This window comes from Myripristis murdjan, chromosome 18, assembly GCF_902150065.1.
Source record: "Myripristis murdjan chromosome 18, fMyrMur1.1, whole genome shotgun sequence".
In the NCBI taxonomy this organism is placed as follows: Eukaryota; Metazoa; Chordata; class Actinopteri; order Holocentriformes; family Holocentridae; genus Myripristis; species Myripristis murdjan.
In genome coordinates, this window is record NC_043997.1 from 19,160,968 (window position 1) to 19,180,831 (window position 19,864).

General features: G+C 42.0%; 1 protein-coding gene and 7 non-coding genes across 8 annotated transcripts in view; all 8 read left to right on the forward strand.

Moving 5' to 3' along the window:
* The window catches only part of spag17 (sperm associated antigen 17), a 32,927-nt gene that overhangs the window by 6,476 nt on the left and 6,587 nt on the right, over positions 1-19,864 (forward strand). The window contains exons 12-36 of the mRNA XM_030075740.1: positions 5,400-5,507; positions 5,911-6,061; positions 6,649-6,837; positions 7,580-7,617; positions 7,830-7,946; positions 8,998-9,152; positions 9,349-9,458; positions 9,607-9,677; positions 10,225-10,503; positions 11,149-11,263; positions 11,966-12,094; positions 12,232-12,342; positions 12,592-12,746; positions 13,008-13,116; positions 13,413-13,576; positions 14,019-14,145; positions 15,258-15,430; positions 15,734-15,878; positions 16,124-16,140; positions 16,240-16,533; positions 16,897-17,082; positions 18,044-18,177; positions 19,103-19,233; positions 19,434-19,567; positions 19,659-19,847. Coding sequence (XP_029931600.1) covers positions 5,400-5,507; positions 5,911-6,061; positions 6,649-6,837; positions 7,580-7,617; positions 7,830-7,946; positions 8,998-9,152; positions 9,349-9,458; positions 9,607-9,677; positions 10,225-10,503; positions 11,149-11,263; positions 11,966-12,094; positions 12,232-12,342; positions 12,592-12,746; positions 13,008-13,116; positions 13,413-13,576; positions 14,019-14,145; positions 15,258-15,430; positions 15,734-15,878; positions 16,124-16,140; positions 16,240-16,533; positions 16,897-17,082; positions 18,044-18,177; positions 19,103-19,233; positions 19,434-19,567; positions 19,659-19,847 — 3,531 coding nt within the window. The remainder of the gene's footprint in view (positions 1-5,399; positions 5,508-5,910; positions 6,062-6,648; positions 6,838-7,579; positions 7,618-7,829; positions 7,947-8,997; positions 9,153-9,348; positions 9,459-9,606; positions 9,678-10,224; positions 10,504-11,148; positions 11,264-11,965; positions 12,095-12,231; positions 12,343-12,591; positions 12,747-13,007; positions 13,117-13,412; positions 13,577-14,018; positions 14,146-15,257; positions 15,431-15,733; positions 15,879-16,123; positions 16,141-16,239; positions 16,534-16,896; positions 17,083-18,043; positions 18,178-19,102; positions 19,234-19,433; positions 19,568-19,658; positions 19,848-19,864) is intronic.
* On the forward strand, positions 282-352 carry trnag-gcc (transfer RNA glycine (anticodon GCC)). Its single transcript has one exon. It is a non-coding gene; the product is annotated as a tRNA-Gly (tRNA).
* trnad-guc (transfer RNA aspartic acid (anticodon GUC)) lies at positions 679-750 on the forward strand. Its single transcript has one exon. It is a non-coding gene; the product is annotated as a tRNA-Asp (tRNA).
* Positions 1,343-1,414, forward strand: trnad-guc (transfer RNA aspartic acid (anticodon GUC)). Its single transcript has one exon. It is a non-coding gene; the product is annotated as a tRNA-Asp (tRNA).
* Positions 2,091-2,163, forward strand: trnav-cac (transfer RNA valine (anticodon CAC)). Its single transcript has one exon. It is a non-coding gene; the product is annotated as a tRNA-Val (tRNA).
* trnav-aac (transfer RNA valine (anticodon AAC)) lies at positions 2,570-2,642 on the forward strand. Its single transcript has one exon. It is a non-coding gene; the product is annotated as a tRNA-Val (tRNA).
* trnad-guc (transfer RNA aspartic acid (anticodon GUC)) lies at positions 3,536-3,607 on the forward strand. Its single transcript has one exon. It is a non-coding gene; the product is annotated as a tRNA-Asp (tRNA).
* Positions 4,867-4,937, forward strand: trnag-gcc (transfer RNA glycine (anticodon GCC)). Its single transcript has one exon. It is a non-coding gene; the product is annotated as a tRNA-Gly (tRNA).

The window sequence follows — 19,864 nt, forward strand, 5'->3', positions numbered from 1 at the left end:
GTACAGACTGTAGTCTTTATTTGCAAGAAACCCTTTGCTCACCAGTTCTATTGTGTTCACAATCTCTGTGAAACACACAAGGTAATTTCACTACACACTGCTAAAAGAGTATTCTCTGCTCTGTCAGTTATGGTTGCATTAGTTTTTTTCCTTTCCTCTGTCCTGATCTCTTTTTTCAGCAAGCAGAGAACACCTTTGTCCATAGTAGTAGACACAGTAGTCTCTGCTATCAGCTGTGTTAGAGCCTATAGAATGACTTAACCCCCTTGTGCAGCAACACAGCATTGGTGGTTCAGTGGTAGAATTCTCGCCTGCCACGCGGGAGGCCCGGGTTCGATTCCCGGCCAATGCAAGACATGTTTTTGTTGCAGTAATCATTATGAAGGGGCTGTATTTCAAGGGGGAGGGTGAGCTGATGGGTCGGCTGCATTCCCAACACCCAATCCCCACAAGCTCCTTTGTTCAGTCTTGACAGCCGTGACAAGCAGACTGGTCTGTCCCACACACACCCTTATATGACCGAGTTGAAAATGAGAGCTGTGAATAAGCAAGTTCTCTGTTCCCTTACTTGTTTGTTTTCTTTGTTTTTCATTTTTAGTACAAAGTACTTAGTACAAAGAAAATCAATAGGCTTGAACAACATATGAAACTAGTAGTAGTGCCTGGGAATGTCAGGCCTCCTCGTTAGTATAGTGGTTAGTATCCCCGCCTGTCACGCGGGAGACCGGGGTTCAATTCCCCGACGGGGAGAAGAGCTTCCTTTTCGCATCGGAGGAAAGGAAAAATCTGACCTTAAAAAACTCACATTCAAGTTGACACGTGACTGTCAGAATCAGTGGATTGGTATTCTTGCTGTATTGCTGTACTAAGGGTGCAGAGATTGTATTTCCTGGTCCCAGGTCTTTATTTCATTTTTTTAAGTCACACTTTAAAGGAGCTGTGAGTTGTGACCCGGCCGTGAAGAAATGAAAATGTGTTGTATTCATTGATGCACTTAAGAATATTCATGTTCTGTAAACATGCAGGAAGCCATGCCAAAGAAATGAATGTAGACTGACTATTACTGACCTCAGCCTGCAGGGGGCAGAGGTGCTCAAGTCATGAATTTGGCTTTTGTAGATAATAAGGAATGGTGCATGCTGTCTTCTACAAAATAAATAAATCAGTGAATAAATCAACCAGTAAAGATGAGTCAAATCAATAAATGCTCATAGCCTTGTAAATGTGTAATTACAAGACTCCTGCCAGCCGGTAGAAGACCTAGAAATGGAAGCGCCATCCACTGACTTTGCACAGTTGAAATAGCTGTGAGATCGGACCTGGACCCAGCCCTTGCTGTGTCTCCTCGTTAGTATAGTGGTTAGTATCCCCGCCTGTCACGCGGGAGACCGGGGTTCAATTCCCCGACGGGGAGAAGAGCTTTCTTTTCGCATCGGAGGAAGTGAAAATCTCACCCTGAAAACCCAGGGTTAACTTCAGAGTTAACCCTGGGTTTTCTGTACCATGAAGGTGGTTTACTTTTTATCGGGGTATGTTGCCGTGGTAACATACGCTGAACACATTCAGGATTCAAGTTCAGGATAAGAGCTCACCAGGTATTAAAGCCCCACCTACTGACCAATCAATTCTCTTAGAAAATGGCCTGCCCATTTGATGAGAACCCAGTGGATCTAGGTGCACAACTTGTGCACCTTTTTTTCCAAGTTAGGCTGAGTATTTTTCCCCCTCTCTTCTCCTTATTTTATAAAATTAATACATCTAACTTAGACTTCTTATTTTAATTCTGTTTGTTTTTCTCTCACATTTTTTCAAGTTTGAAGAGAAGAGGAAGAAGGAATTTTTCTTGTCTTTTTTTGTTTTTACTCATGACTCTACACTGTCCAACCAAAAATTGATCTTGTAGACTGATGTAATGATTTTTAAAAATATTTTTTGAAAATAAATAAGGGGAATTTAATTCAGAGGGTTAAATAAAAGTCTGATAAAATACACACCAATGTTATGTGCCAGACATACAGAGAATTGAAAAAAACATTTCACTCTGACCTTACATCCTTTTTTCCCAGAGACACACTGCAGCTGTAGCACAGGTTTCCGTAGTGTAGTGGTTATCACGTTCGCCTCACACGCGAAAGGTCCCCGGTTCGAAACCGGGCGGAAACAACCTTATTTCAGCTTTATAGCATCAAGAAGGCAGGCAGGGTTCGGAGCCCCCAGAGTGTGCGTCTGAAGACAGAATGAGTAGGATTTGTCGTTGTGCTTTGTAAACACAACACTCAAAGTGAGCCTCTCTTCCTGCCCAGATAGCTATCCGCTGGCCGGCCATAATCGTAACCCAGTAACATGACGCACGAGTTTAACGCTACAATTTGTCAGAAAACACTGATGTTATTGGGGACCCACTCAAATGACCACCTGTGAGTCCTGGGGACTGGCTGCGTTGAGAACCCCTCTGCATCACTGTGAAGTCAAGCACACAAGTGACGGGTGGTCTTATGCACATGCAGAGCTTATGTGTAGGACTGCCGATGTCCATTTTTTCAGAGGCACACATTTTGCTGTGACATGGGTTTCCGTAGTGTAGTGGTTATCACGTTCGCCTAACACGCGAAAGGTCCCCGGTTCGAAACCGGGCGGAAACAACCTTATTGCGGCTTTATAGACAGGCTTGGAGTAACATAGATAAGGCCAAGATGCTCAATCTGTGGCCATGTCCGCTCCAAGCCAGCTAAATCCAAAAATGCCCTTTGGCTCTTGCGTCCACGCTGTACCGCACTTTTTGCTTTCCCCCAGTTTTCCAAGAGCCCGGCGGCCACACTGAAATGCTCAAACATTCACAAAGTCCCACTACTTAAGCTGTACATAGCCTCCGCCCAACGCGACGCAGAGGCATTTGTTAGGTCGCATGGCGATCTTATGGCATCGTTTCCAGACAGCGCGGTTTACCCCATCCCCGCAAAAACGCCAGGCCCGTGTTGCCAATGGAAGGCTAAAGCGCAGAAAAAGAGAAGCGTTTGCAAAGCATAGTGTGGGCGTGACCTGAACGAGAACTTGAAGAGAGCTATGACTGGAAGCGGACTTGAATGAGCTGTGAGATGGGACCTGGCCCCGCCCCCCTCGTTGTATCTCCCCGTTAGTATAGTGGCTAGTATATAGTGGCTAGCATTGAATGAGCTGTGAGATGGGAGCCGGCCCTGCCACCCTCGTCCACGCTGAACTGCTCAAGAGGTCACAAAGTCACGCTACTTAACCTGTACATAGCCTCCGCCCAACCAGACGCAGAAGCATTTGTTAGGTCGCATGGCGATCTTATGGCATTGTTTTCAGAAAGCGCCGTTTACCCCATCCACTCAAAAGTGCCAGGCCCGTGTTGTCAGATTTCCACACCTTGGAGACCGTTTTTGAAAAGTTCCATTTTTGTGGGTGCAAGATGCCAGCTTAGTGGTGAATAGAAGGCTTAAGTGTAGAAAAAGAGATGCGGTTGCAAAGTTGAAATAGCTGTGAGATCGGACCTGGACCCGGCCCTTGCTGTGTCTCCTCGTTAGTATAGTGGTTAGTATCCCCGCCTGTCACGCGGGAGACCGGGGTTCAATTCCCCGACGGGGAGAAGAGCTTCCTTTTCGCATCAGAGGAGGTGAAAATCTCACCCTGAAAACACGCAGGAAGCCATGCCGAAGAAATGAATGTAGACCGACTATTACTGACCTCAGCCTGCAGGGAGCAGAGGTGCTCAAGACATGAATTTGGGGATGGTAGATAATCAGGAATGGCGCATATTATCTTCTGCAAAAATAAAGACATACATAAGTAAACTAATAAATAAGTGAAGACATACATGGACAAGCCGAACCTCTACACCTCACGATGCAGGGGGAGGGCCCTCCGCATTATGAAGGACTCCACCCATCCCGCTCACAGTCTGTTTCAGCCCCTCCCCTCAGGCAGGCGGCTGAGGAGCATTCAGACCAAGACCACCAGGCTCAGAAACAGCTTCTTCCCTGCAGCTGTCAGACTGTTGAACTCGAGCCATGCTCTGTAGTCTCCCACCCTCTCTCATCTCATTCTCTCTTCTCCCTTTTTCTGCACAAATCACTTTCCACCATAGTGCAATATCACTAACATGTGTGCTTAGCACTCATTAGCTAATTTCAGCACTGTCTGTGTATCAAGTGTAACAGTTCCTGAATCCCAGTACTGGGCATCGGGTTCTGTCACTTGGTCCACTTTCTATTCATATACACTGTTTATATTATATATATATACTGTTTATATTTATATGGGCTGTTTATATATATATGTGTATATATATATATATATATATATATATATATATATATATATATATATATAGTGTTTATATTCATATAGACTGTTTATACTTATATATCTTATTTTTTATATTTACACTTCTTTTTTTTACCTTGCTTTATTTATTTATTTATTTAGGCTTATACCGGGACCTGAGTCCTAATTTCGTACCACTAACATGAAAATGTGAGCTGGTATGACAATAAAGTTCCTTGAATCCTTGAATCCTTGAAGCAAAGAAATAAATAATCAAACAGCACTGAATTAATTAATAAATGCTGATAGTCTTGTAGATGTGTAAGTGCAAGACCCCCGCTAGCGTTTGGAAGACCTAGCAACGGAAATGGCAAATTTCAGAGCTACCGTACCGGAGCCTCCCAGTGGTGGCAGCTAAACATTGCCCGTCTGTCCCCTGTCTGCCGGCTCTGTGTGTTTGCAGGCTACACGCCTGGCCAATGCAGTGTGGCATTGGGTTGCGTTACAGCAAAAGTTGATTGCAGCGTCAGGGTTTTGCCCTACGCCGCTGCGCTTTTTTGCTCAGCTGAGCTGTCCATTCCAGCATTGGTGGTTCAGTGGTAGAATTCTCGCCTGCCACGCGGGAGGCCCGGGTTCGATTCCCGGCCAATGCAGCACAAGCTTTTAATGCAACAGCCAGTGTGCAGAGATGGCATTTCAGCTGGCAGGGCTGGCCTTCTCCACCAACCTGAACAGGCCCAGTTGTGACACCCTGGCTGCGAGCAGGGTCGTTGTCAAAATCTATAGCTTTCCATTAGTTTGCTCATATTTAGTATGTGTGTCTGCCCTGAAAAGTCCACATGAGAGTTGATGCCAAATGTTTTACAGTCTTTAGGTGACATTGAAATAATATTTTAACCAGCAGAATAAACACAAGGCGTCAGATGCTTTATAAAATGAAATATCAAAATCAGCTGAAACCGAAAATCCGGATTGGAATCGCAGTTGTAACTCTCCAGTTACCTAACAATTCTGTATGGTTTGCAACCTTCGCAGTTTGTCCCACAAGCAAACCAATATATGCACCAATAACGTTAATTTGTCTATGATGTATACCTTCATATCTGTCGTGTTAGAGGCTGGAGGAGGAGTTTGGAGTAGAGAAGGCCCAGCGGAAGGCTGAGGGGCATCCTCTTGTTTTCAGACACCATGATGAGAGAGCACTACGACTGAGGCAGATCAGTGTGAGTGCACAATAGAGACAATTCATTGCAATAGAGACAATATACAATGTACAGGTTATCATATTTACATGCTTTGTTAAAAAAAATTAGATATCATATCTATACACATAAACATATATATATATATATAAACATATGATATACATTGAACAGCAATCATTTTTATTTTTATTTTATTAATAAAAGGAAACACCCTGTCATTTATTTTATTTTTGTGTGCATGCATGTGTGCTTGTGTGTGTGTGCTTTTGTGTATTTGTTTGTGTGTGTGTGTGTGTGTGTGTGTGTGTGTATGTGTGTGTGTGTGTGTGTGTGTGTGTGTGTGTGTGTGTGTGTGTGTGTGTGTCTGTGTCTGTGTCTGTGTCTGTGTCTGTGTGTCTGTGTGTCTGTATCTCCCTCTTAGAAGCATCAGGGTTTTGACCCGGTGGAGGTGGAGTTGTCCATGATGAAGTTGACTCCGCTGTGGCAGCTGATCCACTCTGCAGCACTGCAGAGAAACAATGACCTCTGCAGAATGGCAGTCAAACAGCAGCTGCAGCACTACTGCACAGCTGGTGAGAAACCAGTTAGAATAAATATCATCACCTCTGTCCCAGCTCAACTTTAGCAGTTTGTTGTTGTAATATTGTGTTACTTCATTGATCCCAGTTGGGTACCCTCTTTTGTTTGCCTCCTGCAGAGCTCAGGCTTACAGAGTGGCATCTCTGGAAATGAATGATTCAGTGTTTTGCATAAGAAAATTACTAGGAAACTAGATCAGATAAGGCTATAAACCTCAGATGTGATAACTGATCGCCCTTTTGATGTGTTTTTCTGGTTTTCAAGGTGGTAATTTACAAGAGCAATTCATCTCTGTCCTGGAACTAGGGGCTGGCTTACTAGAAGTTCACCATTTGTTAGACTGCGACAGTCTAATGAAGCAGAAATGTCCAAAAAATAATCTTTAAAAAAATGTATGCGGGCCACCCAAACCAAACATGTATATACTCATGGCACTTACTACATCTAATAAATGACATATGATTTATTCTGTGCATGCTCTAAATATCATAGTTTCATTTAATCTTCAAAAACAAACAAACAAACTTGGGAAAAATCACTTTCTTCATGGGCTCAGAAATTACATTTCATTAACCTACAGGTGGTGTGCCGTGGCTAGAGGTGGAGCGCCTGTTGCGTCTGAGTGTGTTGGAGAGTGTACCACTGACTGGGCTGGATCAGCAGGGTCTGCTACTGAACACTGCTGGTGCACAGCAACACCCACCCCTCCTCATTCCGTGGGATGATCCACTGTCCTACGCCAAACAGCCACAAAACCGATGGACCAAAGGTACCTTTCATTTGTTGGCAACTGTTAAATGACTCATGCCTACAGCTTGTTATACAATGGCTTTTAAATTCTGTTCACCTGTCTGCAGGTCATTAAATTTTTAAAAATATGTTACATTATGATACTTTTTTTTTTTTTTTTTTAATAATTTTATCTATTATCTATAGTGTTTAAACTTTAAATCAAGTTTAAGAGGCCTTAAACTTGTTGGAATATTTTTGGTGCACTGTTCTCCTGGTTAGAAATCACTCTGGTCACAAAGTCTAATATTTTAATACATCTGTGTTTTTTCCCCATTTTCCCATTTGTTTTAATGTCAAAATAAGACTTACATTTTATCCTTAACTGCACAAAAAGAGTCTCAAAAGTCTTGAATTACATGTCATAGTGTATAAATTTAAGCTGAAGTACTGGCATAATAACTTAATGTTCAGCCACTACTACTCTGTTTGGTCATGTATTCAAATGTATTCACCTAAATATTAAAAATATTTATGACTTGAAGTATGTTGGCTTTTGACTTAAAGTGAAAGTTTATGATCCTGAATGAGAAAATGTCAAGACCCTCCAGCTTATCCCACTCTTTGCAAAACTTGGGACACAGCTATCAAGAAAACCAGTTGCACATTTCATTAACTTTACTTTTTTAGAGTTAGGCTGTAACCAGTTGCATATTTTGGTAACTGTGACCGCTTTCTACTTCTCTATAGTGCTATACGCTGATGTTTTTTTCCATCCATAGGTCAGACATTTCTCACTGAGGACCCTGGTAGTTCAGAGGTATTGTTGATATCTTTTTAACTAACTACATATTCTCATAAACTATAATTATACTTGTTTTACTATGGCTGATAATAAATGAAGCTGAAATTAAGCTAATTTTCTTGGCATTTTCAGTGTGTCTACCCACTCTTACACGGCTATCGGCTATATGGCTTTAGTGTAGACATGGGTAATGATTATGTACAGTTACATGTATTTGTTTTCTCCAGCAGACCAGTAGAAGTGTGTGTGGTCAGCTGAACCTATCTGCCATCCAGAGTTGTAGGTTGAGGTTTTTGTCTGACTGGCACTACACTGAACACCACAGTGCGGCCGTCTTCCCCCAGGTGACCCCTCTGTTCTGCTGTCCTGTCAGCTATTCTGTTTTATCTCCAAAGAGTTTTCCATTTGATAGGAAGAAAACACCTGCTGAAAACAAGTAGCAATCACAGTTATCCTATTAAATGCACAGTGATCACCTTATTACAAAAAAACTTGAAAACTGATACTGCTTTGTGGTTGCTGTTTATTTCTGGAATTTGCTGTCTTTCTTCAAAGTAGGATGTGGGATGACCTTGCTATTTATAATAGGTACTACTGAAGCTGTTTTTTTTTATTACAGAGTTATCTAAATAACTCTGTTTTGCATGTAATAAATCCCATTGCAGTTTGTTGAGATTTTTTTGTTGCTGTTGATGGTGGTTACCATCCAGATCCTGATTTGTCCTGTGCACCTCTTCAAGTGGATTTGTTGTGTATGTGTAATGACAGAACCTTGCTATCTACACACGTTGTGGATTTTCAATAATTAGTAAGAGAAGGGCAGTTTAGAACTTGATTAAAATGAAGACAGTACATATTTTAGGTTGTACATTGTAGCAACATGCACGTTTGCTTCAATCTTTGAACCTACCGGCTGTTGTTGGACAATGATTTAAACTCTGGAGCAATTTTTGGGGCTTCCAGTGTAGCTGATGCCTGCTCACTTTTGTTTCCGTCGCACACTTCCATTTCTGTTTTTTTTTTTTTTTTTTTATTACACAAGTCGATCATTTCTCCACACAATACACAGTGTGAGTGTTTTAAGCTGAGACGACATTTTAGGCTATGTATTCCATCTCTTTCACGCCCCACGTGGACTGTTTACCTGCACAAAACCACTTTGATTACAAACTGAAACCCTTCTTGTTGGTGTTTCCATTTCTTTTCTCACACAAGTCAACAGCATTTCTCCTCACAATACATAATTATTGATCATTTCATCAGTATTTAAGGTCTAGAGGACATTTTAGTATGTGTATATGTATGTGTATGTATATGTGTGTGTGTGTGTGTGTGTGTGTGTGTGAAACTCGTTTAATTACAGATATGTACAAATTAGCCTTTCTGTATGTGCAGGTGCTCCAGTCAGCCTCAGAAGCCTACTGCTGTGTGGACACTTTCCAAGGAAGCCTTGATAACATCCTCTACATTATTTGCCACAGTCCCATGAGCCCTCAACGCCAGTGCAAGCAGTTCTGGGATATGGCCCTTCACACTGATGTTGGGTTCAGGTCAGCACCTCCATTACATAAGGTCTTCTCATCCAAAGGAGTTCAGAGCAACCTTAATTTGGACAGGAGAGGTATACCCAAGGAGAGTACCAAGATATACCTGGAACAACCACTTATGTAAATTTTCATGGCTCATATTCCGCGACTAGTGAAGTACAGAACAGACTGTCTTGACTACGTTTTTATACTCTGACAGGAAGTACTTGGAGCATGTGGCAGATTCCATCTCCAATTGGACCAGAGAGGAGGAAGCAAAGAGAGAGGCAACACAACTCAGGACTCCCAGTCCTGCTGAATCACTAAAGGGTAGCTTGTCAACACAACCCAACATTAACCAGAGATAAAGAGAATGAAATGGAGAACACAGAACACCATATTCTGTGGCACTGTGACTAGGCTGTACTGTCATGTCAATAAAGTATTTCTTTGTCGGGCATTATGTCTTCCTTGATAGGTGACACAGCTACAGATAGTAGAGCAGAGGAGGCCACTCCTGATCTGTGTATCAGAAAAGACTCCCTTAAGGTCAGTACAGACACTAACATGAATATGGTGTATAAAAACACTGGCACACACTTTCTTAATTCATCCCGTTGATCTATTTTGTTAAGTACACTAACATTTATATGCCTTTGACTGCATTGTGTGCACAAGAATTTGATCTGTACTTCCACTGTCCATTGCTGGAGTCATTTTTGCCAAATCTGCTGATAGAGGACATAACCTCAGCTGCCTAATTTAACGTTCTTCAGTACTGCCTATTGTAGAAATTTCTTTACTTTTACCGCATCTATCTGCGATTCATGTGATTCGCTATTCACAGTAATAAGATTATTTATTATTTTAGAAGGTTCATGGTTTCAGTCAGTGCTTGAACTTATCTATGCGAGGCCAGTTCTAGAGAAGACTAGTGTCACTGCTGTTTAAATTCTACTTTGGGCTATTCATACCTGGGCACCGCCTCTCTGCCCGCAGTGTTAGTATGTTGTTTTGCCACTCTGATGTATCTGATTGTCTGATTGTGATGTATCCTTATACCACTGTGTGTGTGCATGTGTGTGTGGCATTGCAGGCATGGAAATTGGAGCAAGACCGTTTGAAAGAGGAAGAGATGGCCAAGAAATCTAAGAAAGACAACACACGTGGAGGCAAGGCACAGAGGGAGAGGGTTGTATCAGCAGCTTCCACCAAGGAAAACAAAATAGATGATAGTAAAGCCTTGTCTGGTCGCAAGAAGAGCAGAGGAGAGACAGCCAGCAGCTCATCAAAGAGCCCCACCGCATCCATTGCAGCTGCAGTGCCCCCTGTTGAGGACAACAAAGAACTGCAGCCAGCAGAGGAGCCCTTCAGTGTGAGGCTACATACTAAAACATTAATCCAGAAGCCTGTTGAGATTCTGATCTTTCAAACTCTGTTCACTCTGTACCTGTTCACAAGGGGAGGACTTCTTAGCACTGTAGTTGGACCAGCAGCATGACAACCATATGTTCCCATTTGGTATAAATATCCTAGACTCCCATTCGAAACTGTGCTAGATTCTTCTAAAATGTAAAAAAAAAAAAAAGTTTTAAATCCCTACATTGGAGTTTTAAAAGTAAAATGTGATGATATTCAGGGAAAGCAGTTTATATAATACAAAATTTTAGACTTCAGGATTGTAACGAGAGATCATATGTGTAGAACTTGTAAACCAGATCTTTATCAATCAATGCAAAAGATATAACGGAAAACAAAATAACATAAAACAAGCAAAACTGGAAGATAGCACATGATCAAATGATGAAAACAAGGTTTGAGGTTCGATTTGTCCTGGGTTAGGGTCTCTCTCAACTTTTGCAGAAATGCCAAAAACAATTGGCTTAAAAAAAGAAAAGAAAGTTAAGAGTGAGGGATTTGAATGTTTGAATGAATTTAGCTAGAAGGAAGTGCCTCACTTATAATAAAGCACTTTGTGTCTGTGTGTGTGTGTGTGTGTGTGTGTGTGTGTGATGTCTAGGGTTTCATAGGCTACACAATGGATGGTAAGCTGATCCAGGTGTCAGGTCAGCTGCAGCACCTCTTCCCCTCAGATGGAGGACACATCACTGTGGAGAATATCACCTATGTTGAAGGTATGCGTTAAGCTTGGGCTGAGAAAACCTGTCCCATCTGTTTATGTGCTTTTACTGCACAACAGAGGTACATGCATCATTCTGCGAGACAAACAAAATAAAATGCCATCTCACTTTGGAAACATACCTGACCTTTAGTTGATAGCTGTCGCTAATAGAAAACCGATCTGTTTTCTGTTTCTGTTAAAATGACTGAAGGGATTTAACTGTTGTATAGGGTGTTTTTTAATGTTTATGAAAAAAATAAACAGAGTAACACATTTTCATCCCAATGCTTGTCTGATAGTAGAAGCTAATAGCCGGCATGTACAAAATCTACATCACAAGTAGTTTTGTTTTGAAAAGCCACACATTACTGGAAGCAAATCTTTTCAAAACCATAAGTCTAGACCTGTGTCATTGAAACATCTACATGCTCTCTTTACCTCTCTCTTTTCAGTATTTACACATTTATGTATAAGACAGCTTTCTCTGTGGTGCAGTGACATTCCCAAATTTTGATTTGCTGTTCTCTCTGGTCACAGACATCAATTCTATGAGGCAGACAGGCTCTAAGTGAGTCTGTTTGTCTCACAGAATCATGTATGTGAAAAGCAAAGTGAAGGTCAAGCACTCTGTACTGACATCAGATATCTCAGGCAGGTTGGGTGAGTTCCTGAATGATTTTACACATTCAGATTTATTGTGCTGTTTGCCCTCCAGGTTCTAGTCTCATGAAGGTTTGTGTGAGGAAGGATGGGCATCATTTCTACACACACATCAACAATGTCACTGTTGAGACGACTCCTAAGCCTGAAGGAAAAGAGTCCAAAGAGTTACAAGAGACAAAAGGTGGCTAAATGAGTGCATGTGCTAGATTTGAACTATTTCTGTTATTCATGGTTATAAAGGACGTTCACTATGAAATAGTCAATAATGGTGACGATCGTCTCGAACTAATGTGGTCTATGTGGATCTGTGTGTGTCAGAGGAAAGGCCTGTGGGGACTGACATAGTGAGACAGGGCTCCTTCACAGCCGTGCTGAACAATGGAGTTCACCTCTCTTACAGTTATTATGGACCCACTGGACAATATAAAGGTATTATACTTTTTACTTTTTATTTGTATTTTAAATATTTAATACTTAGTATTTCAATACTAAGCATTTGCCTTTAAGCTAATTACATATTATACTTTATTTCGCACATTAATGTAAGCATCAGTGCAGGATTTCAATGCATTCCAGTGCTCCAAATTTTCTTGTGGTCTTGACACACTGAAGAGTTTAGTGATAGATTTTCATATTCTTACAGTCACTGAGTCGTGTTTCTGTGTGGTGATGTTCCAGTGAGTCCTCAGGTGCTGGATGGTGGTGTACCGCAAACCGTCAGTGTGTCTGCACCCCCTATCCCCTCCGAGCACTCCGCCAAGGCACCAGATGAAGCTTCGTCTTCCTCTATGACCCAGAGCCCAGCTAGCCAAACCAGGCCTCAGGAGTCCCAGGTCTCTCTCACACACATAGATACATTCATGTGCACAGGAGTACATGCACACCAACAAAGCATACAAGTGCAGTAACACAGACACAAACATACACATGGAAGCAAGTTGCAATTAAACCTTAATATGATGTGTTCTCAATCTTTTTGGGCCAAAAATACCTCTAATTTGTGTTTATATTTATTCAGTCAATTCATGTTCTCAGTGCATTGCTTATATGCGTGTGTGTGTGTGTGTGTGTGTGTGTGTTTGTGTTGTGTGCAGTCCAAGGTATGTGAAGGCCAGCCATCGTTACCAGCTGTTCCATTCAACAGTCTCAACTTATCTGTCCCAAACGGCCTACTGCTGCAGTTTCTCACAGAAGATATACAAGGTTTGTGGTGTACTTGCATAAACACACATGCATGCATGCACACACACACACACACACACACACACACACACACACACACACACACACACACACAGGCAGAAATGTATGTTTTGCCTCTGTTATGATCAAATGCTCTTTGAAGTCATTCTGAATACAGTAAATGGAAGGTCCTCACAAATATTTGCAGTAACATAAAACTGCTTGTGTATATTTACAAGTACTGTGCGTGTGTGTGTGTGTGTGTGTGTGTGTGTGTGTGTGTGTGTGTGTGTGTGTGTGTGTGTGTGTGTGTCCAGGCGTTTCCTCAGGGGAGCAGAGTATATTGGTGAGACAGAGCTTTCCTCTTCAAAGCAGAAGGGTTGCAAGTGGGCTCCAGGACCCCTCTCTATCTGGAGAGTTCTCCCGCATTGTCACCAGCCAAGGAACTGTTGTCCGACACATGAGGGATGGGTCCACAGAGGTACACACACACACACACACACACACACACACACACACACACATACACACACACAGAAACACAAAGCAGAGTGTTAAAAGCAGAGTGAAAAAGACTCAAGACTCAAAATAGATCAAATGGCAGGCTCCCACTTAATGTTGTAATTTAACTGACAGGTAAATCTGCAGGCCATCACCAAACACCAAGTACCAAATGTTCAGAAATTGTGTGGGATTTCAGATACTGTAACATGGTGATATCTCTCTAACTGTTTGGTAATTATATCCACATTACTGTGTAAATATCTTACAAAAACAACAACAGTCATCCCTACAGTATTGTCACAATATTAATATGGCTATTATTGCGCAGTAAAGAATGCCAAGGCAAAAACAGAGTAACATCTGACAGACTATAACAGACTTATATACACACACAAATCATTAGCTGTATCTGTGTGTAGGTGCTGTTTGCAGATGGCTCAGTTAGTTTCAGCCAGGACTCTGGTCCAGTATGGGTGCCCGAGTCTGAGGTTGAAGAGGAAAAGACATCCCCACCAGAATGCAGAGAGGCCCAGAGCAACAAGAAAGGTTAGCCTGCTGTACCATATTGTACAGTGCAGTGGTTCCCCTGCTTTGGAATGACTGAGTTCAACCACTAAAAACAAATTATTTTTAATCAAGTAGTGGTTTCAGTTCTGAATGTCAGGGACCTTTGATCATTTCCACTACATTTCTCAGTGAAACACTATCTTAATAACTGGCCTGGGGTTTACATTAACTGCATGTATACAGCATTGGTTGTACATGAATGGAATTGTATGGCCAGTATATTGAACTCACAATGGAGTTTTACAAGGTTCAGGGTGAAAGTGATCTTAAAATGCAGGTCTTTTATTTGTGTTAGGGTGCTCGCTGTACAATTCTACAAGGGTCAGGGATGATTGTTTAGTTGCAGTATATTCGTGACAGGAGTGATCTCACAACAACATTGTATGAGGTTCAGGGTGATTGTGATGTCAGAGTGGATTTGTCATATGTTTTTAGCAGGAGTGAGCTCACAATTGTGTTCTACAAGATTCAGGGTGATTGTGAGATCAAAATGTAGTTCCAGTAAGACTCGGACAGGAGTGATCTCAGGTGCAGGGTGATTGTGACAACAGAGTGGACATCTCCACTGAGGGCACTCCTGTACCGATCATGAAATTACATTTTGAGATCACAATCAACCTGAACCGTGTAGAACTGCATTTTGAGGTCACAATCACACTAAACCATGTAGAGCAGTATTGTGAGATCACACCTGTTCTGAACATACTGCAGCTCCACTCTGACGTCACAATCATCCTGAACTCCATCCTGAACTGCTTGCACAACTGCATTGTGAGATCACTCTGGTCCCACTCACACTGCAACTGTTTTTCAAGGTCACAATCACCCTGAACCTTGTAGAACTCCATTCTGAGATCATTGCTGTCAAGAGCTTTCTCTAACTCCTTTTTGAGGTTCTCTACATTTCAGAGCTCTTTTAAGATCTAATAAGTTTCCCAATCCCAACTCCATGATTACGTCACTTTCATTGCAAATATCCTGGAACTCAGTTATCAGGTCACAATTGTATATTTTGTTTGTGTATATCTGTGTGTCTATGTATGTGTATGTGTGTGTGTATATACATATGTGTGTGGGGGGGGTCCCTACAGGGAAAAGCTCTAAGAATGATGTTGAGCCAGAGATCATCCCCACTCCTCAGAGAGGATGCTGGCTAACCACGACACCCTCTGGAGCCCGCATCTCCACTGTAGGGAATACACACAAATGCATACCCATCACTCCTGTGCTTGCCTTCCATGCTACAGACCCCTTCACCCATGATGTGAGTGTGTTTCCAAATTAGACTTATGCTATAGAAAATCAGTTACAAGATGCTGATCCTCTTCAGAAGAGTGAAAGAGAGTGGTGTCAGTGAGGAGGAGGGAAGTACAGATAGCCTTAATTTTGAGAAACATGAGCACTAACAATAACTAGTGTAAGACAGAAGCTGCTAATCTCTGTAACAAATGTCCTGGGCTAGATTCAAGCCCAGGACATCATGTTGGCATGGTGTGTGCTTCTGAACCAATGTGCCCTGTGCTTTTGTTAAAATAACTTTTGTTGCATGGCTTATACTTCTTGTCAGGTAATGTTGAGCCGGGAGGACCGGGTGGTTTCTACTCAGAGCACAGACGGGTCTCTGACAGTAGAACATGCAGATGGAACCAAGATCACCACCCTCTACCAGGACAGAGAGTCAAACATGCCACCACATACATTACTGCAAACAGGTGTCCAGCACACATTCATACACATACACACACACAACACTGCAACATATGTAAAACGCTTATGCACAAACAGCAAAGAGACAGACTCGAACACACACACCTTGACACTGTCATTCAAATCAGCATGCATGCATGTTAATGTAGTCATAGAGACATAAAACATATAAGCACATCCATATACAAACATACATATGTTTTGCAACTTTTGAATCTGGCCTGAGTCCCTGTGTCTGTTACTTTTCCAGGGGAGCAGCCTGAGAGTGTGCACATCAAATCAAGCTCTGAATGTGTGTGTGGCCACACTGAGTGTGTGTGTGTCACAGGTTGTGCTCTGAGTGTGTGTGAGAGTGTTTATTCCAAGCCATACACCCCAACAATGTGTGACAATGAAGAGGGAAGTGGCAGCAACAGTGCTGGGAATGCATGTGACAAGGAGGGCACCAGGCACAATGTGTTTGCAGAAGAGACTATAGGTAATAAGAGTAAAGGGAGTTCATATGAGAGTGGTAAAGCAAGTGTGTCTGCCAAAGAGCGGGTGCTGCTGGTTGAAAAAGAGGGCTTTGCCACGGTGGTGATGTATCCAGAGCAACACACTGCTCATGTCTTTCTGGCAGACGGCACTGTTGTCACAGGAAGCAGCCATGGAGCCTATGAGGTGGGTGGTTGAGATGTTAGAAATTAGCTTTAATTCAAATTAGTGTCAGTTCATAGATTGTTGCATACATCCCCATACAAAAAAAACTGTTGTAGCTGCAGAGCTAGTGTACACTACATAAAACTTTATTTATCTAGCAATTATGGAAAGTGTTTTAAAAAGAGATCATTATTGGTGAACAAATACAAAAGTCAAGGTGATGACCAGAATTTCCCTGGTTGGGATCAATAAAGTATATCTATCTATCTATCTATCTATGGCACTAGTGGTCTACTTTGCTTATTTATACATTTTTACAGTCTGCTTTTTTTGCTTCTGCTGAATTTAAAGACTGGTATGTTTTTGTGCATGTGTGTGTCCCAGGTGTTCCCGTCTGGTGTGGGCATTCTGCAGATTCAAAGTAATGGGAAGTGTTTGTATTCATCCGACCCCTTGATGACACCGAGCCCACAGTGTGGCACCCCCGGCAACAAGCCTGGAAGCTACATTATGAGTCACACAGACAAGGTTGCCTGTGACTTTACAGACCATGATGGGAACCACTTCCAGGTAAGTGGCACAGGTTATGATGTCACTGTTTGCCGAAGTAAACACACACAAAAGTAAAACATTCACTGGTGTAGGACAGTTGTGAAAGCTAGTTTTTCTCCATTTGATCTGATTATGACGCTTAATCACACCATAAAAAACATCAATATGAAAATCTAAGGTAGGTGTAGTCAGCTAGCATCCTGTGGGCTGGATAGGCAACATGACTTGACATTACAAGGAGTAAGGCAGAGAGACGCTGAGCTGAATGTGGTGATGATAGAGCAGACCAATTTGATGCCCAAAACACTGCAGAGGAGGGAGCAGTTGGCAGAGGAGCTGTAGTCATGTATTACATTTTCTTGAATGTTTTAGTTGTATTTGTTACTTTATTTAAGAGAAAAATCAGCAGGAATTGCATGTCTACTTTATTTATTCATTTATTCATCTGACATAACGAATTCCATGAAGATGATAGCCAATCTTCAAACCTCTCTAATGTCTTCCACTGCACCCAGAGCCTTTATGCAAATCGTGTGTGGGCAAGGCTGCGCTCAGATGAATGAAAATAGCAATAATGTTGGTTTGTTAGATGTAGCCTAATCTTTTGTATTTGTGTATAAAGCTTTGTAGCCCTGTCTGCATTACTTATTTGTATGGACTGGCTGCTTCCTGGAATTGATTCTTACCATACCATTAAAGTGGAAGAAAATAGATCTACATGGCTTTTTTTTTATTTCATGTAATAATAGATCTATTAGTATCATACTGAGAGAGTAAGTGTTACCTGTAGCCATTCATTGACAAATCATTCCGTGTGGCCCACAAACCGCAAGAGAATTTCCAATTAGGCCAACTTCCTGCTGAAGCTGAATAGCCCAGATCTATGAGGAGTCACAATAATATCTTCTCCCACTCTGCAAGTGAATCAGTAATGTTACTGGAGCTTTGCGTGTGTTTTGCACGTGTTTGTGTGTTGCAGGTGATGGAAGATGGCCAGATATCAGCACTGATCTCCAGCCCTGCCAGCAGCACATTAGAACAAGAAGAGCAGGAGGAAGAAGAAGATGGAGAAATGGCCAGACTTCATGTAAAACACAGAGAGCATTGTCCCAGGTTGGCTTTTGACATAACATAAGATGCTCCCTTACTTCCAGTGAAGTCCACTGCTTGTCAGCTCTACAAATTGGGTACATCACAGTGGTATCAAATTCCTTCCAAAGCAAGTCGTTCATTTCTTTGTGAAAACATTTCCACCAGGCTTTTGTTTACAGTTGGAATTTGCCTGCAATTCTCCTGTTCATTGTGATATATTTTTTCCTGACTAAGGCAAACTTGTGACCCATGACATATTTAAATACTTTACTGAGATATAATAGGGTTCAACTACATACATATGAGCTTTGTCTGCTCTTATTAATGTTGCCATTAATAAATATAGAGCAACATACAGTTTATGGCCCCAACATTTTAACACCTTTGTTGAAACCTTTTCAATTTATACACCATTCAGGGGACCGGTAGTCATCAGTAGTGGCTTAACTTTGTTTTAGCAACATAGTTTAAAGCAAAGCATTGAATTGACAACCATTACCAGGTGTATAGTGGAAAGTTTTCAGTTTTCAGAATTCTCCTCCCTGACATACACTTAATGTATGAACCTGTTTTAAGATGTTCAGAATCAGCTTAAAGAAAGTAAATTTCAGTAAAACTAATAAAAAACACTGCCAAAAGTATGAAGAGGGGAACCATACCGCATTGATTGGAACTCATTCATTGACTGGGACTTGAAAGATGCACTATGCATAATTGCAGAGGGTTGACTGAAATGAGAACTGTGTGGACTCATGACAAAAACATGGAATAAGCATTTAATATATCAGTGAGTTTGTCAGACGATGACCACCACTTAGACTCAGCTATCAATCTATCTGTCCATCTTAATTTGTAGTTTTTTGTCAGCTGAATCTAAATGATCCTCATGTAAATGGACTGGAGGCAGTGCTGTGTAGGGCACCTCTAAAAACATCTTGTTTTGCAGGTTTTTTGTGGTGCATGAGGATGGCTCAGGTACTGAACTGCTGAGCTCTCAGACTGTAGAGGAGCTGCTCTACCAGGCCCACTGTGACCCTGCCGTCGCACTGATGAAGGAAGCACTGCCAGACACTCAAGGTACACTTTTCAATATCTTATAAACTAAACACTGAGTACACACCGTGTCTACTTTAAACTGCATCCAGTGCATTCATGATGTCAAAATTGTCATGTGTGGACACTGACCATTCATTACACTATCACAAATGAAAATTCTGTCAATTTCCAGAAAATTATGTGAATTGTGTAACTGGCAGTTTTCTGTGTTTATGTCCCAGGTGAGTTTGGCATTACCATTCTCAAGCCCAGCCATCAGAGTGTTTGGTCCCAGTGGTTGCTACAGAAACAGAACCCAGACATCATCCCCGCCAACCTCAGGAACCGCAGCTGGCACGACTTCCCCAGAGTAGAGGTAGCGGCATGCATGCATTCAAGCACATGCATACACACAGACACACAAACACATAGACACACCTACTTCTCTGTGTCTCCCTCCATTCCAGGGGAAGACACCAGGCCCTCCATTGGGTTCTGACCTGGGAGTGGGTCTGACTCTGAAGGAGAGGTCCAGTAGTTCCCCAGTACAACGTCAACCTGTCCGGAGCTGCCCTGAGGCTCTGGTGGTCAGAGAGCTGAGCCAGCACCGACCAGTCACCACCCAGCTCAGGAGGACACTAGACACACGGCTAAAGGTAAAACACACCCATTT